Source organism: Lissotriton helveticus, chromosome 2_1 (genome assembly GCF_964261635.1).
Source record: "Lissotriton helveticus chromosome 2_1, aLisHel1.1, whole genome shotgun sequence".
Classification (NCBI taxonomy): Eukaryota; Metazoa; Chordata; class Amphibia; order Caudata; family Salamandridae; genus Lissotriton; species Lissotriton helveticus.
Window position 1 is genome coordinate 191,288,300 of NC_136059.1, and position 21,205 is coordinate 191,309,504.

General features: G+C 45.7%; 1 protein-coding gene across 1 annotated transcript in view; it reads left to right on the forward strand.

The window, feature by feature from the left end:
* LOC144817844 (BOS complex subunit NCLN-like) overlaps positions 1-21,205 on the forward strand; it is a 273,806-nt gene that overhangs the window by 198,819 nt on the left and 53,782 nt on the right. The window contains exons 6-8 of the mRNA XM_078674705.1: positions 7,612-7,715; positions 9,392-9,480; positions 19,934-20,073. Coding sequence (XP_078530831.1) covers positions 7,612-7,715; positions 9,392-9,480; positions 19,934-20,073 — 333 coding nt within the window. The remainder of the gene's footprint in view (positions 1-7,611; positions 7,716-9,391; positions 9,481-19,933; positions 20,074-21,205) is intronic.

The window sequence follows — 21,205 nt, forward strand, 5'->3', positions numbered from 1 at the left end:
TATTAAAATATGTAACCCCCTCTGTTGCTTCTCCAACCCCTACTACTCCCGCCACTTGGAAGTGTTTACTTCTCCTCCACACTTGCTCCTCCTTTACTTCACTGCCACTCCCCGTTTAGTTATTTTTTTCAATATTGTTTTGGAGGGCCTAGCAGCTGCAATTTACAGCAGGGTTGCTCCTGTCTTAACACCCATTGTATTCATATGTTTCATTTACCATTCAAAGACAGACATCCACCACATCCGAATTGATTGTAAATTAAACAAGCATTGGCAAATCCAATAGGTCTTGCCTATTGGCTTTGTCAATGAATTTTAGACTTGTTGTACACCAGCATGGCCGCTGTTCAGAATGGCTAAAAGTTAGTGGTGTAGAGAGTGGGGTGGACTGTTGTTGAGTGGAAATGGCAAAAAGGGGAGTAAAGTGTTGTAGAGTGGAGTGTCATGTATAGGAGTCGCAGAGTAGAGTCGCATAAAGTGGCAAACCGTGGAGTGGCATAGAGTAGAGTGGGCTGGAATAGACTGCATTGCTGTATAGTGATGCACAGTATAGTGACATAAAATGCAGCGGCATAGTGCAGTGCAGCACTGTAGAATGCAGTGGCATAGATTACAGTGGTGCATAGTAGAGTGCAGAGGTGCAGAGTGGAGTAATGCTGAGTAGGGTGGCATAAAGTGCAATGGCATAGAGTACAGTGGTGTAGAGTGGCATAGAGTGCAGTGGCATAGAGTGGTGCAGAGTGTCGTAGAGTGCAGTGGCATAGAGCGCAGTGGCGTAGAGTGGAGTGATGCAGAGTAGAGTGATGCAGAGTAGAGTGGTGTATACTGCATTGGTATAGAGTGCAGTGGCATAGAGTAGAGTGGCGTAGGGAGCAGTGGCGTAGAATGCAGTGGTGCAGAGTAGAGTGCAGTGGCATAGAGTGCAGTGACAGTGCAGTTGTGTAAAATGCATTTGCATAGACTGCAGTGGTTTAGAGTACAGTGGCTTTGAGTGCAGTGGAATAGAGTGGAATGGTGCAGAGTGTAGTAGAGGTGCGTAGAGTGCAGTGACTTAGAGTGGAATTGTGCAGAGTAGATTGGAGTGGCCTAGGCTGGAGTGATGTTGAGTGCAGTGGTGAAGAGTGCAGTGATTTAGAGTAGAGTGGCGTAGAGTACAGTGGCATAGAGTAGAGTGGTACAGAGTAGAGTAGAGAGACGTACAGTGAAGTGGCGTAGAGTCCAGTGGCATAGAGCTGAGTGGTGCAAAGTGGAGTAGAGTAGAGTGCAGTGGAGTGGAGTGGTGCAGAGTCAAGTGCAGTGGTACAGAGTGGTGCAGAGTAGAGTGCCGTTCAGTGGAGTATGTATGGTGTGGAAGCACACTACTACAACAGACAACATATTTTTTATTGAAATGACCATTACCTTTGCAAAGACGTCCAGTGTTATCAATAAAACTATACAGCGCACAATCAATAATGTGAAGGAATGGCATCACCTACTGTAATGATTTTTTTAATCATATTAAATCATTTGTTTCCAACACACTTCAGAATTAACAACAAATATGCTTCATTTTTGTTTCTAATTCTGATATATTCTGAAATACTTGCACGGTTCATTACAATTTTGTTGTGGGCTAGACACCCTATCCTACCCCCAGTAATCAGCAAGATTGCCACATAAACCCTCTCACTTTGTAGTCAGAGAAAAAAAAGTAAACACCCAGTTCGCTTGGCACATCAAATGTGACAAGATGAGAACATTTGCAGGCCTGTTTACAGAAAGGAGCACTCGTGGAAGAATTCAAGGGAAGTTGGCGTGAGAAGGCTTTGCTCCTTGGTAGGGGCGAACTCATCGTTAAAAGCCTAATACAAATAAAGCCAACAAATAGAAAGTCAGAAAATGTTAGTTACAAACCACAAAAATGATATTAAGCAAGGGGAGGAATGTATTCCCAGGAAAGATTTCCGAATGTTCCCAAGATGTCTTTAGCAAACCAGACAGTTGCGCTGCCTGGTAGGCTTAGACCTAAAAAAGGCAGGCATGTCAAGATGCATGTGCAAGGTAACACCTGAGCTCACATACATCCTCACGCTCACCTGCTGTAGTGTCATAATGTATGCGTGTATACTCTTCATTGTGCTTTTTTCTTTTTTTTTGCCAATGCTGTTCAGTTGTACAGCAAACAAATGATGGACAGAATGCTGTCAATGCAAACATTCTCCCCCAGTCAAAAGATCTGGGTTAAATCCATTGTTCTTTTGCCCACTACGCCACCCCAGTTTCGACCCAGCCATATGCAAATCAGTCTTGACCCTGTGCCTCATGGGTACAGTCCAGACCGAACTGCCAGGCCAGGTCCTCACTGGACCGGAAACAAGCATCCTGGGACCAGTTTCAGGGCATGTCACCCTTCTTCAGCCAGGCTACCTTAAATTCAGTGGAACAGTGAGCAAGGGACCCATCTCTGGGCATACCCATCCCACTTAGGGTGAAAAGTGTTACAGCAAACAAATGATGGACGGAATGGTGACAATGCAAACATTCACCCCCAGTCAAAAGATCAGGGTTAAATCCATCATTCTTTAACAATCATATACATGCAGGCTGGGACGGAAGTATAACCTGCAGAAAGACACACGGTAAGTAACAAAGTCAACAACCCTGATGAAGGTGTGGGATTGATTCCCGGAGGCAACGAAACACGTGTTGGCTAAAGACTTATGAAAAAATAAAGAGCACATGAACAGAAGAATCTGTGGAAATCTGATACATTTCTGTACATTACTGTATGATGATACTAGCGTGTGCTGGAGCGTACTATATTGTTGGCCTTGGTCATGTATTGGGAGGGGGCTGATCTCCCTACCTCTTAGGACTGCACTAGACTATGAGGTATTCAAATAATTCTGTGCAAGTCTTTAGAGGGCCATATCCCTTCAAAATACTGACCAAGAGGCTAATAACGTTGATATCCCTGTGATCCGGCGGTAGGGTGACGGTGGCAGAGTCATCCGATCCGCTTGCTCGCTAGAGGTAACAGAATCGAATTGTGCCTTGCGCTGTGCCTAAGTTGTTGCACTGAGAGAATTGTTTGCTTATTTTACACTGTCTGCTGTTGATCTAAAAACGCTGCAGTTGATCTTAAAAAACGCAATAATACCCTGATATGCAATCATTTTAAAAATCAAACTTCTTGTGTCTCTAGACATTTTAAAAAACGTGTACATTCCACTGTGTTAGCGCTACCTGCATTATTTCGCCTCAGCCCTGAGCCAACTGGGGGAGGACGTCATCTTTGGTCAGCAAGGAAGCCTGGGCTCGATTCTCACTCATGCCCGCCCCGGTCCGACGCGGTAGCCAGTACAGTTGCGCGGAGGGCGGGTCAGGTAGAGCCAGGCACTTCCTGTGGGCTGTTTGCTGGAGCGGTTAGCGCTCTAGTTGCCTGCATTTCTCTGGGCTATTTAGGCGGAGCCATTAGAGCGGCGAGCTGCGGTAGGGTGACGGTGGCAGAGTCATCCGATCCGATTTGCTCGCTAGAGGTAACAGAATCGAATTGTGCCTTGCGCCGTGCCTAAGTTGTTGCACTGAGAGAATTGTTTGCTTATTTTACACTGTCTGCTGTTGATCTAAAAACGCTGCAGTTGATCTTAAAAAACGCAATAATACCCTGATATGCAATCATTTTAAAAATCAAACTTCTTGTGTCACTAGACATTTTAAAAAACGTGTACATTCCACTGTGTTAGCGCTACCTGCATTATTTCGCCTCAGCCCTGAGCCAACTGGGGGAGGACGACATCTTTGGTCAGCAAGGAAGCCTGGGCTTGATTCTCACTCCTGCCCGCCCCGACGCGGTAGCCAGTACCGTTGCGCGGAGGGCGGGTCAGGTAGAGCCAGGCACTTCCTGTGGGCTGTTTGCTGGAGCGGTTAGCGCTCTAGTTGCCTGCATTTCTCTGGGCTATTTAGCCCTCGCCCCCTCCCGAGCGCGCAGCGGTCGCGCGCGAGGGAGCCGAAGGTACACCGAAGAGTAGCCAAAGAGTTGCCCGTCTGCGCCCGTCCGCGACAGGACGGGGCTAGGAGCCATACTCTCTGGCTGATTCATCATGGACCCTACGAGGGCCCCCAGACTCAGGTATTCATCCCAAGCCTTACATTATCTTCGTCCTCTGAAGGAAGGGGGTTGTGTCCGTGATCAAAAGCCATGTTTGGAAGGTCCCTTTTCGTGCATACATTGCAGATTTCGAGCAACCCTAACTACTATTTCCATTGGACACGTGGTTAAACAAATACCAGTGTCTAATGGCTGGAAAAGCTTTCTTCTTAACGTACGCTCTCTGCCCAAACATTATCTGGAGATTTGGGACCTTATACATACCACCAGTCCCGAAATATCTTTTCTAACAGAAACATGGTTAAAACCGCATGCCACCCCAGCTATTGCTTTGGGAATTCCGGAAGGATATAAAATTCTCAGACTCGACCGCCCTATAAAAACTGGAGGCGGGATAGCAATAGTATATAGAGAAGATTTGAAAGTCACCATAATTGAGCAAAGTTGTTGTCCAATGATGGAAATGATGATTTTCAAGATAAAGTCAAGCTCCAAACAAAACTGGAAAGGAGCTTTGATTTATCGCCCACCTGGGCCTAGTAAGGAATTTACTTCATTCTTAACAGAACTACTAGCACAACACCTAAAAGCCAAAGAAAAGTTTTTGTTAGTAGGTGACTTCAATTTTCATGTTGATATTCCCGACCATCCTGAAACCTTGTCCCTGCTCTCTGACCTTTCCTTATTAGGATTCCAGTTACAAAATAATGGTCCTACTCATAGAGGAGGCCATACCCTAGATTTGATTTTCTCTAATGGTCCCAAGTTATGCTGTCGACCCCCTACTCGAGTTAACTGGTCAGACCATTGCCTGGTTGAATTCATTCTCCCCGGATTAGCAAAACCAATTAAAAAACAGCCTGCTCCTCCCATCTGGCGTAGACAATGGCATATGGTCACACTAGAAGAAATCCAAAAGGTATGGAGAGAACCGATTATCACGGCAATAGATAATGTGGAGTCAGCTCTTGCCAAATACAACACAACCCTTAAAGAAGCTGTTGATCTCATAGCCCCACTGAAACTTAAGAAACAATATCCCATGTCAAAACAGGAGACATGGTATACTGAACAATTGAGGGTAGAAAAGCAAGGCTGTAGGAAACTAGAAAAGGTATGGAGGAAGACACACACGGAAGAAAGCCGGAAAAATCACCTAGAAGCTCTAAGCTCCTATTATAAAAACATCAGGCTAGCCAAAAAGAACAGCTTAACATCACAGCTAGCAGAAGCAGGGAACTCCTCTAGAGAGCTGTTCAAGATCCTACAGACCTTTGTAAAGCCCCTGGCTTGTGAGAGTCCTGAAGAATTTACCCAATCATTACGTAATGATATTTCCCTCTTTTTTGAGGAAAAAATTGATTCCATCTATCAAAAAATTACAATGGCCAAGAATCCCGGGACTAGCATTAAAAATACTCTGATATCTTCTGATAATAACCAACCCAAGCTAACTGATTTCCCTGAAATCAGTCATACAGAAATCTTATCCTTGATCAGTAGTATTAAAACCGGCTCCCCGTTAGATCTCATTTCAGCAAAAACAACGGCCTTAATAAGCAATCTTCTGTATCCTATGATACAGACAATCATCAATTTATCTCTCAAAGAGGGACAAATTCCACAAGACTGGAAGAAGGCGGTAGTAAACCCCATACGTAAAAACACGGCCTTGCCTTGGTCAGATATATCCAACTTACGCCCTGTTTCCCTACTTCCATTCCTAAGCAAACTGGCCGAGAAACATGTAAACACCCACGTGTCACGGTTTGTTGAGGCTACAGGGGGTCTGGACCACTCTCAATCTGGGTTCAGACCCAACTACAGCACCGAATCTGAACTCCTCTCCGTGTCAGATAACATCAAAATGACACTGGATAGAGGAGGCTCCATGATTCTGGTGCTGTTAGACCTGTCTGCAGCCTTTGACACTGTGTACCATGAGATTCTTCTCGGCCGGTTGCAGCAGGTGGGGATTAAAGGCGTAGCTCTGTCCTGGCTAGAGAGCTTTCTCACAGGCTGCTCACAAAGTGTCAGCTTGGGCTCCTATCATTCCATCTCTAGGGAGCTCACTAAGGGGGTCCCGCAGGGCTCATGCCTAAGCCCCACATTATTGAATGTGTATGTGGCCCCCCTTGCTGACATTGTGAGACAATATGGGTTTACCCCTGTGTCGTATGCTGACAACACTCAGCTCTTGTTCCCTTTTCAAACTTTAACCTCAGAAATAAAGAACTCCTTTGCTGAAGGCATGAGAGCGGTATCACACTGGATGGCCTCAAATTGCCTCCAGTGTAACGTAGGCAAGACAGAAGTTATGCTATTTGGGAATGCAAATCTCTTGTGGTCTCCAGATTGGTGGCCTCTGGAATTGGGACCTATTCCTTGTCCAAAACAATTAGTTAAGAACTTGGGAGTCAGACTAGACCAGAACCTGGTCCTAAAAGAACATGTGAATCTGGTGACTGGATCCTGTTTCCGGACAATTGGCCTTCTGAGAAGGGTTTTTCCCTACTTATCGGATATCTGTAGAAAGACCTTAGTCCAGGCGCTTGTAATAAGTCGGTTGGATTACTGCAATGGCCTCCAAATCTCGGCAAATGAACATGTAATCAACCGACTCCAAGTGGCCGAAAACACCGCGGCCAGACTGGTTCTCAATGTCCCCTCAAGAACTCCATCTAGACCTCTTTTGGAAGAACTTCACTGGCTGCCTGTACGCCAGCGAATTAAGTTTAAAATCTGTTGTATCATTCATAAAAGTCTCTTTGGATCAGGCCCCTACTATCTGGCTCAGAAATTTCAAATTCACAAATCGGAACGTCTTTGGCGTTCCAACAGCCAACTCTTACTAAAAATTCCATCTATTAAAAAGGCAAGGCAGGGTGGTCGTGCTCTCTCTTATGTAGGACCCTCCCTTTGGAACAAACTCCCTTTGGACATGCGTCAGAACACCAATCTTCTCTCCTTAAGGAGGGCACTAAAAACGTACTTCTTTAGGGAAGCTTAGACACCCACCCCTTTCAGTATCCAAGACACCTTTCTCTGATATCTACAGCGTGCGAAGCGCGGAGATACCCCTCAGGGGGTCGAGTCCGGCGCTATAGAAGCAGATAAATAAAAATAAATAAATAAATCCCCCCATCCCCCAACGAGCTTTTCTACATCATCACTCTCCAGCAATATATTTTCATAAAACTTCTTGTACACATCATATATCTAGTCTGCTATAGTTGGCAAGGCTATGGAGACATTTTGGTTAACTCAAGCCATGCCCCGCGGTCTTTGATTTACGTTGTATGTGCGTCTGCTAGCAATTACATTGATAACTTTGCATATATATTATATTTTAAATAAATCACATCTAATAAAACTGTCTCAATCTACACTCAACAGAGAGTTTCATATCCAAAGAAAACTGATTATAAACAAAGAGTTTATAGGAAAAGAGTTTCTCTAAACTGATTGTTGAAGTATTTGGATTAGGAAACAACTCTCTAATGTTGTTTTGTTTGCAGTATCTGTCCTTCGGTGCTGACTCGAATGGCAGTGGGGTGGCAGCTTTATTAGAATTGATGAGGCTGTTCCATGGGCTGTACAGTGATGCAAGAAGCCGGGCCAGGTAAGCCAACTGTAGAAAAGATGGTACATTATGATCTGAAATTGTTACTTTTATGGTGCGGTTCCACAATATCAAAGTCAGAATACTGTCTGATGTGAATATTTCGTTCTAAATATCAATTATAAAAATATCATGGAATGAGGGGAACATCTACACCCAGTGGAAGAATATTTAGGCCACAATGTTTATGTCCGATGATATTTCCGCATACTGTATTCTGAGATCCTAAGTTCCATATAACTGTTTTGTTTTCTTTGGTGTGGAAACACTCACATGTCCAGGCTTTCACAGGGATCCAGAAAAACACAAAAAACACTTTCCCACTTTGAGAATCTTTGCGTGCTTCCCCATGTTCACTTTCATTTTCTGATCTATGCTGTGGGCTGAGATTTTCTAAATAGACCCAGCCTCATGTGCGGTGTCCTGACCCCATTTCAGGACACTCTTATGCCACTGAGAAGAGAACATGACTCAATAATTCATTCTGATGAATCTTTAGCAGTTGGAAAAAGCCTATCTTGTTGCTAATGGCCAGTTATGAAAACTGTGAAGCATTGTACATCAGAATCACATTTTTAGATCTCAACTATAGCCAGCTGTTAGCTGTCTGTTGTCGAAGGTATATTGTGTACAATACCAGTGACTAGAGTGGGGCTTGTGTTAGCCTTTTCTTATAATTGCTTCTTGTCAGTCTCAGAAGCTTGGATCTTGTTTTATTGCTTTCCCTTCTCTTCTGGTGTTTGGCCCTTTCCCGCGCATTTTGACTGAATGGTTTGTATCCTTCCTCGGATGACTACAGGGTTACTCCTTATCTCTGTTCTGTTTCAGCATGCCATTGGAGTGCATGTGTTTTCTTTCTTTCCCACCTGGCTGCTGCTTGGCTTTCACATCCCCACACTCTCCATGATGCTCCTTCCAGTGTATCCTTTGCTTCCCTGTTCCACCATCCTGCTACAAAAAATGGCAGTGGCAGCATCATGATACACGGTGACCCGTTTTTGCATATATGTTAACACGATGCTGCAGTACTTTTGTTTTTGTTTGTTCAGCATAGGCAACAACCATTTTCTTACTGATGCAGTTCAGCATCAGCAACGGGGTATTGGAAACTAAAATGTATATGTGCTACAGAAGCATCTCTCATTTAAATGATTTTAACTTCAATATTCACCTGCTAACATGACTTGGGCAGCAAGAACATGAAGATTATTGATGATGTCAATGAGACTAAAACAAGGATGAAAAACACCTCTTGATGCGATGCTCTGGATCACTTAAAAGTAAAGCATATTTAAATGTGTTTTGCAAAGAACTAGAATACCCCTTTGATTTTGTAAATCTTTCGCAATACAGCACTGGCAACTAGATAGTTATATATATATGTATATATCATCATTGCTGGCAGGTAAAGATAGAGTCATAAAAGAACCACATTACATAGAATTTTGCACGGGTGACCAAATGGAGCACACCCATTTTTTACCGTATTGGCGGCTTGCACAGTAAGAACAAGCAAAGCCTACTGTGAATCAGTTTGTGCAATTGTTGCACGAGCCCAAAACTTTATGAAACATTACTAAAGTGTACTGCAATTAAATGAATGAGCAGAAAGAATGCACAACTCAGTGGATGGCCTAGGGAAACACTTTCTAAGTTTCATTTCTTCTCGTTGTCAGGTACAACCTTCTGTTTGCACTCACTGGAGGAGGAAAATTCAATTACCAAGGAAGCAAGCGCTGGCTGGAGGAGCACCTGGACCACTCAGGTACTGGAAGGGTCAGATAGATCCTAATTTATCGATGGAGGGAACTATTCATTGTTAGTCATTATTGAGAGCTGTATACAGCCGACTTCACAGAGGATGGGATGGGAGCAACAAACTGGGTGTGCACAGCAAACACCAAAGATTGAGTATGAAGGGAATCCATGATCGCTAAATCGCCTTGGTGTGCTCGGGAAATGGTGAGGGGAATGTATCTGCTGCCTGCCCCTCGAAACCCATTGAACACAATGGAGAAGCCTGGTCTTTGAGCATGACTGTGGTGAATCTTCATTCACAGGCGGGACCATTTCATGAGCAGAGATGCACAAATAAGTCTCCAATGCCCTATGAGAGATCAGACTCTCAAAAGTCTCAGTTGGGGAGTCTCAAGTGTGAAAGCAGAGAGTTCCAGAGGGTAGACTTCTTCTTTGTGTTCTGGCTTGACCTGGAAGTCTGATCTGGATGGATGCTATGGGTGTGAAACCTTGGAAAGGTGCCCAGGCTTATCACCGGTATTATCTTCTGGCCTATGTACAAGCCCTTGAATTGACCACTCTCTTTGGTTTGGATGCCACTATAGGTTCTTCAAGGCAAGTGAGGTCTGATTTCAGTGCATTTAGATCAAAATGATCTGGGCTAGAACATTAAGAAGTCACCAAAGCTTTATGTACACTGGAGTAAGGGCATTCCTTTATTTTATCATTATTTGTACTACGTATTTGTTTACAGTGTACCGTTCAGTTTTGAGGCTTGCAAATGCTTTTCATTACAAGAACAATTAATAGCTAGGGACAGTAACCAGCTTGGGACGGTAACCAGGGACAAACAGAGTAAAAACACAGAGAAAGTCGGTATCAGCAATTTCTAATAAGAAAGTGTTTGAATAAATGACATTTAGAGCCTCTCTGAAGGATAGCAGAGGAGATCTAATCTTACATAGTTAAACTAATTCTCCTCTGTCAAGAATCTATTCATAGATGACACATGTTCATCTCAACATCACTCTTTTATGACTTATTTGTCGTGGTCTGCAATAATCCATTCATTTTTCTACAAATCCTCTACAAATCCTCTCCAAATCCTCTCCATTCTCAAAGATTCAATCTCTTCAAGGTAATTTTATAGTGTGCTATTAATTGTCATATCGTCATCGCCTGACCCTGGACACAGACAGGGCAGGCGGAACAGGAAAGGGAAAGGAGAAAGCCAGTTCAAGGTAGGCACGAATGAATAAAGACGTGACCTCACCTTACTCATGGCTCCTGGTTGTTATTTGGGGAAAAGAGGCAACAGTGGCGACGAGGGTGGGATACTTCAAACCCCACATGCCTCAAAAGTCCCCGCCGTCCGTGCATGGCCAGAAAACAGCGAGCCTGCAGCCTGTTGTCGGCGCCGCGCGGAAGAGCACGAAAAGTAAAGAACGCTCCACACGCCGCGTTCGAAGCTGCCTGGAAGCACGACGGCTTAACTACCCTAGAAATTGCCCGCGCTGCCCTCGATCGGTGCCTCGAGTCTGCAGACTCAGAAACTAGCCTGCCTGGCCTGGAAATAGCGCGAAAATCGCAAAAGGCACCAGAGAACGTCCCGGACCCTGCCAGCTGGAGCAGAGCCCGTGAGGGTGAGTCCCGAGCGCTGGAATATTCGGCAAAGTGATTTTAAGGGCAAAAGAAAAAAAAAATAATACAGGAAAGAAAAGACACTGCAACTTCAAGTGGGAAACAGTTGTCACAAGCAGCGGCCATCTTGAAGTCAGGCGCCAGCCATAGACGGCCATTGAATTTTTTGGGTCGGCCATTTTGAAGTCAGGCGACACCAAATTTATATCTAAACAGCAAAATAAATCAAGAAGCAGCCAGCTAAGTGCCTAAATCTACATCAAGATGTCCAACCCCGACATGACAGGCGCTCCAGGAGCAGGAGCAGCGACTCCGGCCCCACCACCTCTCGTACCAGCTCCCCAAGTACTCATGGGGGTGCCATACCTGCGGCCACCAGACCCATTAGAGCTGACATCCGGGAACAGCATGGGGCCCAAGTGGAAAAGCTGGGCGGAAGACTTCGAGGATTACATGACCGGGTCTCAGGTGCAAGACCCTAAGCAAAAACTAATCGCTTTGCGAAACTTAGTTGGAAAGGACATTGCGCAGATTATCAAAGAACTGCCTGCCGCAAATGCTACTTCCTACGATGATGTGAAAGGGGCCCTTGATCGGAGGTTCTTACACAAACGCAACCTGGATTACGAACGCTACACGTTCAATCTAGCATCCCAAGAAAAGGACGAACACATGTGCGATTTCATTGTGCGCATCAGGCGTCTAGCCCGACACTGTGAGTTTGACGCTTTCACCACTGAAGATGCGTTGCGACTGCGCATAATCGAAGGCTGCCAATCCGAATCTCTGCGTCGGAGACTGTTGAAGAAACACTATACTCTCAAAGAAATTGAAGAAATGACGCGTATCAACGACCAAGCGGAAGATCACGCAAGGAAAATGGAAGTTAACAAGACTGAAAAGAAGGAACAAGCGTTCAGGATGCAAGCACACAAGTAGAAGACACACCGGTCGGACCATTACAAGCCAAGAAAACCTACACACTCCACATCCTCCCAAAGGACGTCATCACGTCAGGAGTCACGACACACCAAGAACAGCAAGACGGCACCAACATGCTACAGGTGTGGCCAAGAATACCCTCACTCGGGACAGTGTCCAGCCATTGGTCAACGATGTCATCGGTGTGGAAGGGAGAACCACTTTGAAGTAGCCTGTCAAACTCGACCATCAGGACGCAGATCATCCACGTCGCAGACAAGCACACAACACCACGCTCGAGCAGTAAAAGGAAGAGAAGTGCGCTCTTCTAGCTCATCCAGATCGAGTGTACGCTCCGCCAGTTCATATCGCTCATGAAGATCGACATCTAGTGAGTCATCGTCACCCACGCCCATGTCACAGGATAGTGACGAATACATCTGCATGGTGTCAGATCCAGATCGGCTGAAAAAGTACCCGAAATTGCACATTCGAATAGGAAATCACCCTGCCAAGTTTGTATTGGACTCAGGAGCGTCTTTAAATTACATCTGTCCTCTTGAATACCAAAGCATGAAGCCAAGGCCGAAACTAGAACCTGCGGCTGTCTGGGTGTTCACCTGGATGTACAGAAAACCACTGCCATGCTTAGGTCGTTTCAGCACGACCCTCTCCTTCAAGGATCGACAGATTCCAGCCTATATTCATGTAGTTGAAGGCCCAGATCTGGCCGATTGCCTACTTAGTCTGCCGACAGCAGAACGTCTGAGACTTGTGGAATTTCTCTACATGACAGACGATGCCCCGGACATTGTCTGCAAATTTCCAAATCTCTTCAAAGGGTTAGGAAAACTCAACCAATTCAGAGTAAAGTTACACATTGACGAACAAGTGACCCCAGTGGCGCAACACCACAGGAAAGTGCCTTTTCACCTACAACAAGCAGTGGATGATGAACTCCAAGAGCTGCTGAAGACAGATATCATTGAACGCACATCGGGGCTCACCCCTTGGGTATCGCCCGTGGTGGTGGTGCCCAAGAAAGGGAAGGACAACCAAGTACGCCTGTGTGTGGACATGCGCGCGCCCAACATGGCCATCGAGAGGGAGCGCCATCCAGGACCACATATTAGCGACATGATCGCCCGTCTTAATGGTGCTACTGTCTTCTCGAAGCTTGACCTCAATAAGGGTTATCATCAACTGGAATTGCACGAAAAATCATGCTATAATACGACCTTCACGACCCATCAAGGACTTTTCCGTTACAAACGCCTAAACTTCGGCATATCTTCGGCCGCCGAGATTTTCCAAGAGGCTATCCGGCGAGTAATACAAGGGATCCCAAACGCTTTCAACTATAGCGATGATATCCTGGTGTTTGGGAAAGACCAAACTGAGCATGAACCGCTCTGGACAGGGTATGCCACGCACTACTGAACGCTAACCTAATTTTGAACCCAGACAAGTGCAAATTCCACAGATCGACCCTGAAGTTCTATGGACACATTTTCTCCAAGGACGGCATGAAGCCAGACCCAGAAAAAGTATCCGCTCTCACAGACACCCCGACGCCACGAGACGTCAGCGACCTTCGATCGTTTCTGGGGATGGCAAGTTACTGTGCACGCTACATCCGGGATTACGCTACCATCAGCTATCCCCTCAGGGAACTCACCCATCAAGGCCAGCAATTTCTGTGGACACCTACATGTGATCACTCCTTCAACAAAATTAAGAAAGCTGTCAGCTCTGCCAGCAACTTAGCCTATTTCGACACTAAGAAGAAAACTGAAATCACTGTTGATGCCAGCCCGCTGGGCCTGGGCGCCATCTTGGCCCAATATCATGAAGACTCAGACCAACGCCACATCATCGCCTATGCCAGTTGCAGCCTCACTGACACTGAGAAGGCATACTCTCAACCTGAAAAGTAGGGTCTGGCGGTGGTTTGGGCTTGCGAGCACTTTCATCTTTTTATATATGGCAAACATTTCACTCTCATTACGGACCACCAAGCTCTCGTCACCATATTTGGTAATCCCAAAGTCAAAATGCCCCCACACATTGAACGGTGGGGGCTGCGTCTTCAACACTATGTGTACACTATCGTCCACAAGCCAGGGAAGTCGGAGAATCCAGCGGACTACATGTCCAGACACCCCCAGACATACACCACTGAACGGTGCTCATTGGCTGAAGAGTATATCCATTTCGTCATTGGCACCGCCTGTCCGCCCACAGTGCCCCTGGAGGCGATCCGTGAAGCATCCAGTGAAGACCCGTCTTCCAAGATGTCATGGCTCGTATACGCAACAACTCATGGAGACACGTAAAAGACAACCCCCAGAACTCTACTCAGAGTATCCAAGAACTCGTAGCATTCCGTACACATCCAAGAAGAACTGTCCATCAGTACGGATGGTTTATTACTGAGAGGGGGGAGGATAGTGATTCCACAAAGACTACGACAAGGAGTGATTAACCTCGCCCATCAAGGCCACAGAGGAATAAGTGCCACCAAGAAGGCTCTACGGGAGCGCGTCTGGTTCCCGTCTCTCGATCAGATGGTGGAGACCACCTTCAAAGACTGTGTCTCATGTCAACTGGTGAGCCGTGAAGAACCGCCAGCTCCTCTGCAAGTGTCAGAGCTACCAGATGGAGTATGGCAGCAAATAGCCATTGACTTCTTCAGCCCCCTAAAATCGGGCAAGTACATTGTTGTCATCATGGATGAGTACTCCCGTCTCCCGATTGCGCACCTAGTGTCATCCACCAAAGCGACTGCAGTAATCCCAGTTCATGATGAGACCTTTGCAGCGTGGGGTATTCCGCTGGGAGTGAAATCTGACAATGGACCACCGTTCAATGGCCATGAATTCGCAGATTTTGCAAAGCACCTCAACTTTAAGCACAAAAAGATCACACCGTTATGCCCTCAAGCTAACAGCATGGTGGAGCGCTTTATGGAAACTCTCAAGAAGGCGGTCCAACAAGCAGAACTAGCTCATCGAGACATACAACAAGCTATAAATGAGGTACTGCGAGCATATCGCACTACACCTCACAGCACCACCAACCAATGCCCAGCCACCCTGATGCTAGGGAGAATTCCTCGCACACGGCTGCCTATAATAGACTGTGCCCTACAGCCTCAAGCTGTGAACATTGATCATGACACACTGGTCAGACTGGACCACGACAAGAAACTGAAAATGAAGACCTATGCCGGCAAACGCAGACACGCGAGACATTCAGACATCCAGAAAGGAGATTGGGTGATAGTTCGCCGTGATCGAAGCATGAAAGCGGACAGTCGCTATCTTGCCCATCCCTTGAGAGTCAGTAGCAGGAAAGGGACAATGATTACAGCAGAGGCAGATCACAAACGGATAACTCGCAACGTTTCATACTTCAAGAAGTGTAATTTCAACAACCATGGTGGGGCTCAATCACATGAGTCTACCACTGAGTCAGTGAGTCAAAGTGAGAACAGTGACAGAGACCAGTCCAGTCCGGTGATATATGAAGAAGATGCAAGCCACCGAATCCGGACGCCGGCACAGCTCAGTCGCCCCGGCGACATGTCAGACGACCAGTCCGCCTCATTGAAGAAATCTGAAAGACAGTAAGACTCATTGTACAAAGGGGAAGGTGTCGTATCGTCATCGCCTGACCCTGGGCACAGACAGGGCAGGCGGAACAGGAAAGGGCGTGGGGAAGGCCGGAAAGGGAAAGGAGAAAGCCAGTTCAAGGTAGGCACGAATGAATAAAGACGTGACCTCACCTTACTCATGGCTCCTGGTTGTTATTTGGGGAAAAGAGGCAACATTAATCACAGGGATACACACAGGTCAGACCACCACCACTATCGAATATAGTCCTGTGTAAGTGCACTGTAACAGTGTCTCCCACTACACCCTTCATTTATGTGAGGGTCTTGTACCTTAATTTGACTCTCACTACTGAATAAATGTGCAAGTTGTGTCCTTTTAAAATAATTTATCAAGAATTTCTTCAGGAGGATGCAGTGTTCTAGTAATTTATGAAGTGTGCATACGCAAAAGCTTCTTGGCACTCAAAAATACAAAGCACCTTGTGGAATGCGATAAAACAGTTAAGCTAGTCAAGCTCAAAAAATGTCATTCTAAAACTAGTGGTTTAACAATCTTGTCTTTAAAGGTTTCCCAAAACTCAATTAAGAGGAGAATGGAGAATCATTTGAGGAACAACTAATGGAAGGAGCACTACTGCCTGTTACTGGCCTAAGAGGAAGGACACAAACATTTCCAGAGCTAACCCTTCTACTCACACGATTCAGAGGTGGTTCAATAGAATGCTATGATCACCAGCGTCATGGTACGGAAGGGTCTAAAACAACCACGACACTGATAGTACCCGCATTAGAGACCATCCTCAGATTAGCAGGACCGCCAAAAGAACTGATGTGATGACCTTCTTGTTCCCCTGTTAGGACTCACCTCCAAAAGTGAAGTTAGCTGACTGGCGTAAGAAGGACTCGTCATACCTTCCACAGTTAGCAAAGATTCCCATCGAGTACTGTAAAACTCGTTCCACACTCCTGTTTTTTCCTCTGTTTCTGGCTTTAATCTGGCAATGGAAGCACTGTCCATTGCCCAGCCTGGCTCTGATAAGCAAAAGAACCTTGATTAGGTTTGCCCTTCGACCCTGGTAAAAAATTCCAAGACAAGGACAACACAAGATGCACCGCTTCAGGTATGAAAATAGATTTTGAACTTCAAAGTTGCAGTTTCATTGGTCCAGACTGCCCCGTCAGGCACCCAATCTTTGTTGGTGCCTGTCTCTATTAAAAGTGTGGAATAATCTTTGAAATATTTGCCGCAGCGCTCGACAAGGAGAAGAGGAGCTGACGTGACAATGTGCATTCGAGAGATGAGGCCTATGCAAGGTGCATCTGGCTGAAGTTCTGTGAGGGGGCAGCTTCAGTCCCCCTTTGGGGAGTGTGTGACCTGTTGATTATATGTAGCCTCTCACCAAAGGTTTCCCTCCACCAATCCCTCATCCATGTTTCCTTGACCGCACTGCACTGTGTCCTACCTTTAGGTGCCTGCCTAAATGTAGGGTATTTCATTACAGTGTGATGTCGTGAAAGTATTTTCAGTGTGCATGCTGATGCTGTAATACTTACGTGAAATATAAGGCTTCTTTACTTTTGCCTCCGTGCAGCCTTTTGAAAATGTGCGAAGCTCTCACATTAATTCCACTTTATCTCATCAACAACTTAGGATCCGGTGAGGAAGTCAGCCATATCATTTGCATTCTGCTGCATTAAAAGAATGCTTTCACCTCCTGTTTACTGTCTTAACGCAGTGGCTTTGCCAAGAAAGTGGAAAATATGTTCTGTGCTGTTCTTCCAAGTAGCAGTGTACAGAAATGCTGGATTTGAGGTCACTCGATGCGAACCGGCACTCTGGTGGCTTGGAGAGGTGGAGTGGGGGCCAAAGGGCGGACTTACATGGCAGAGAGGGCACACGCCTGCCTACATCTAACAGGACATGTGTCATGTGTGTGCTCATCTGTAACCGCAGGTCATGGCAGGCCGTGAGCTCTCCCAGACCATTACAGAAGGGTCGGTGTTCTAGTCACTTATTATCACTTTTATCTGTAATAATTGACACATTCGCATTCTTTGTGCTCTAAGTTGGCTTCTAAGTATATATTTCTGGTGTTTACTACATTCTAACGGTGTTTAATTATTTATCCTCTTTTGTACAATGTGCAGTTGTTTCAATGCTTTGCTTCCCTGTGTCTAAGCAGTGAAACCCATGCCTTTGAATGTCCCTGCAGGCCTGATGGCAGTCTCTATAGAGAGACATGCATCATCATATTTTAGCCGCCAGGGGTGAGTGGATCCCTCTCTGTTCTGTAGATCTACAGGACGATCCACAGAAGTCCGAGGACGCCAGGAAATCCAGCCTAGGGGAGCAGGAAAGTTCACTCAACAAGTGGTGTTGGTCCAAGGAAGCATCTGTCCTCTGTCAATACTTGCAAAAATGCAGAGATCATTTCGGACCGGAAGTGCTCTTCACCGAAACTGGGCCCCCACTAGACACCAGTAAATGGACTCCCAGTAGACTGGTTGAACTGGACACAGAGGCGATTGACAACATAAAATTCACCAGTGTGGGTTGGGCAGAATCCTTGTTCTTGTTTGGACTGTGTTTTTTATTGGCTGGGGGATTTTATCCATTCTAGCGGGAACGTCAAAAACAGGGTCACAAACCCCCTTTTAGGACTATTTATCACCACGAGCCAGAGGCCCTGGAACACGAGGACCAGACATACCAAGCAGTCGTCCTATATACTGCCTTTTCTGTCTGCCACCTGTGCCTTTTGGGGAACTTTGTTTACTAATACTGCAACAAATAGCGTTAGGGCTGCGAGTTGTAACCCACAAATAATCCCTCTTGCATTTGCCTGTCACTGTTCTAAATCACAACATATAGGTGAAACTAGGCAAATTATAGACTTATGCTTCCCACACTAATGTGATTTCTAGTATTTTTATAAGAATTGGCCCCATTCAGGGGGATGTTTTGGGGTAAAATTCACATCTTTCTCCAAGGTGACCTGTTTGTAGCACAGAAGACCAGGACAACCAACAAAGGTGGGGCCCACTTTGTGTGAACACTAAGAATGACTTCTCACTCTTAGGCTGTTTGTAGAAAAGTCCACTTTATTTAGAAGCAAGCAGAGCTCTCGTTACATGAACCTTTGGCTTAACCCACACATAATAAATGCCCCCAACAACACCCTGACAATGAACTGTAGCCCATCCCCACACTCCTATACCTAACCCACCCTCCCATTTCCTAAAAGCAATACTATTAGCCAGTCGACCAACTAACAACCTATTCCTTGCTGCAAACTCTCCATTGACTACTTGTTCAGGCTGCCTGCACTAGACCCAAGCTGCCTATTATTCCTTTCTGTGTACTCTCCTTCCTCTTCCCTGCCCCTACCCTTGCCTACTCTCCCCGTGTCTTAATCCGATCTCTCACTTAGCACTTGCCTCCCACGACTCTATGCCTGACCAGACATATATATTTACCCAGCCTTACCTGCTTCCAGCCGGCTAACCCGCTTGCATCGGGGTGAGTGGTGGCATCGCCCCGGGCACAGAGGGTTACTAATGACGTTCCTGCGCATGCGCTGCTACATGACAGCAATACGGCCACTTAATTCATATACCTCCAGAGTTACCTGCCTGCCACCTCCATTTTTCCCCACTAAGGGGGCCCCAACACTTTGGCGGCCTGCGGTCCGTAAGAGTGGTGGAGAAAATTCTCTTCCCCACCCCGATGAACTACTTCCCACCATATTTAGAGATCACGCCTGGCCAATCAGTAATGTCTGCGCCTGCATAGGTACAGCCTTCACAGCACTTCCTCTCATGGCACCACGTTTGGTAGACAGCACTTAACCAGACTTTTTTGTTTTTCAGGCACAAGCTCCCAAAGCAGGAGTTTGTTTCTGAAAAACAAAAAAACTGAGGACACCATCACTCTGGGAGTTTTCTCCCAAAAAGTGGGTGTCATTTTTTATTTCTGTCTGTGGTGGAGAAAAAAACCCTCAAACCTTCTGCTCTAAGAGGGGCAGGCGGTCCAATGTCCTCACTCTGAAGGACCATTGGAGTTGGCTTTATGGCACCAGAGCCAGCGGGAGCTCCATCATCGGGAAGATGAGATCATTGGAAAGATGGCGGTACACTAGACTCGGACCACAGCGTGCAGACCAACACTTTGGTGGACAGTGTACATTTGTGATGGAGTACCCTGTCCTCCAAACTCTAGACAGTACTGTACAGTAAGATATGGTGTCATGCCTCAAAGTGTGTTATTTTACCTAAAGCTTCTCCTACTATCTGTCACTTTCAGAAACCAGCTTACTCCTCGACAATGTGGCCTTTGTCCTATGTTTGGACACTTTGGCCAATGGTGATTCACTTTACCTGCACGCTTCAAAGCCACCAAAAGAAGGAACCGCTCAGTGGGAGTTCATGATCGCGCTTCAAGAGGTAAACTGGAAATCTTTGTACCATCTTTGGATTCATAACATGACACAAGGAAAAAGATACAGCCTTTAAGTAAATTGTTCATTCAGGGTGCGTTTCAACACAGGGCTGCCTCTGTATGATTCCATCAGCAGCCACCCTCACTTAGATAATTGAAGGGTGAATAAAGTGCCTATACACTGCCGCTGAAACCTAGAATATTAGAAGCCACATAAGACCAGGGCTACCCACATAGATTTAAAAATGCTCATCATGATCCAGCTAACAAATGTAAACACTTCCAACTCAAAATTGTTAAGGTGATGAATTATTACACCAGCTTTCTCATATATTCAGTTTGACACTAACAGAATTGTTTGCTTGATACAACGAGTAATTTAGACACTGAGCCCAGGAGGTACAGCAGTAAAAGTGTTCTGAATGGGTAATGAGGAGAGGCAAAGAGGGATTCTTGGAAATTGACCTGTGCTCCTCCAGAATGCTTGTCTAGAACGTAATGACCTGACATATGTTTCCATGCTGTGGTTTGGTGTTGAAGAAGTTGATAATGCTGAGTCCATTAGAAGGAGGGGAGTACCTTTTACGACAATGAAACAGAAGGATATAGCCTTGCGTATGGTGCGGAAACCCATAATGCTCCTAGTCTCTGGCAGCAAGTGGTTCAGAGTCAGGCGCCTTCCTGCAGAAGGCCTGGCCCTGGGTATTTGGTGTGGGATGTTCAACTTGGTGCACTTTATTGACCCTGTGGAGCTTAGGGTGTATTATCACAAAGCAGCAAATAAAGTCCTATAGGGGTTGGGTATTATGCAGTAACAGGGCTCCTACTCTATAAGTATGATGTTCACCACTAGTAAAGCGGATCGCACATCATAGATCTGAGTTTCTTTTTCTCGACTCACAACAGCACAAGTGTCGGACTCATTGATTCAAGATCTACAGAAATCCGATTATTGATTATTCATGTAGTCTTTCAACATCTGATTCAATACATTCTGCTTTCATTCGTACAAATGAATTTCCTGCTCCCTTTGCACTGCCATTTTACAAAAGTCTGAGAGAGAGGGAAACATCATTAAGGGTGAAAGTTATCCTTTTAAAGATACAGGAGCAATTTCCCTTAACAGATTTGTCTAAG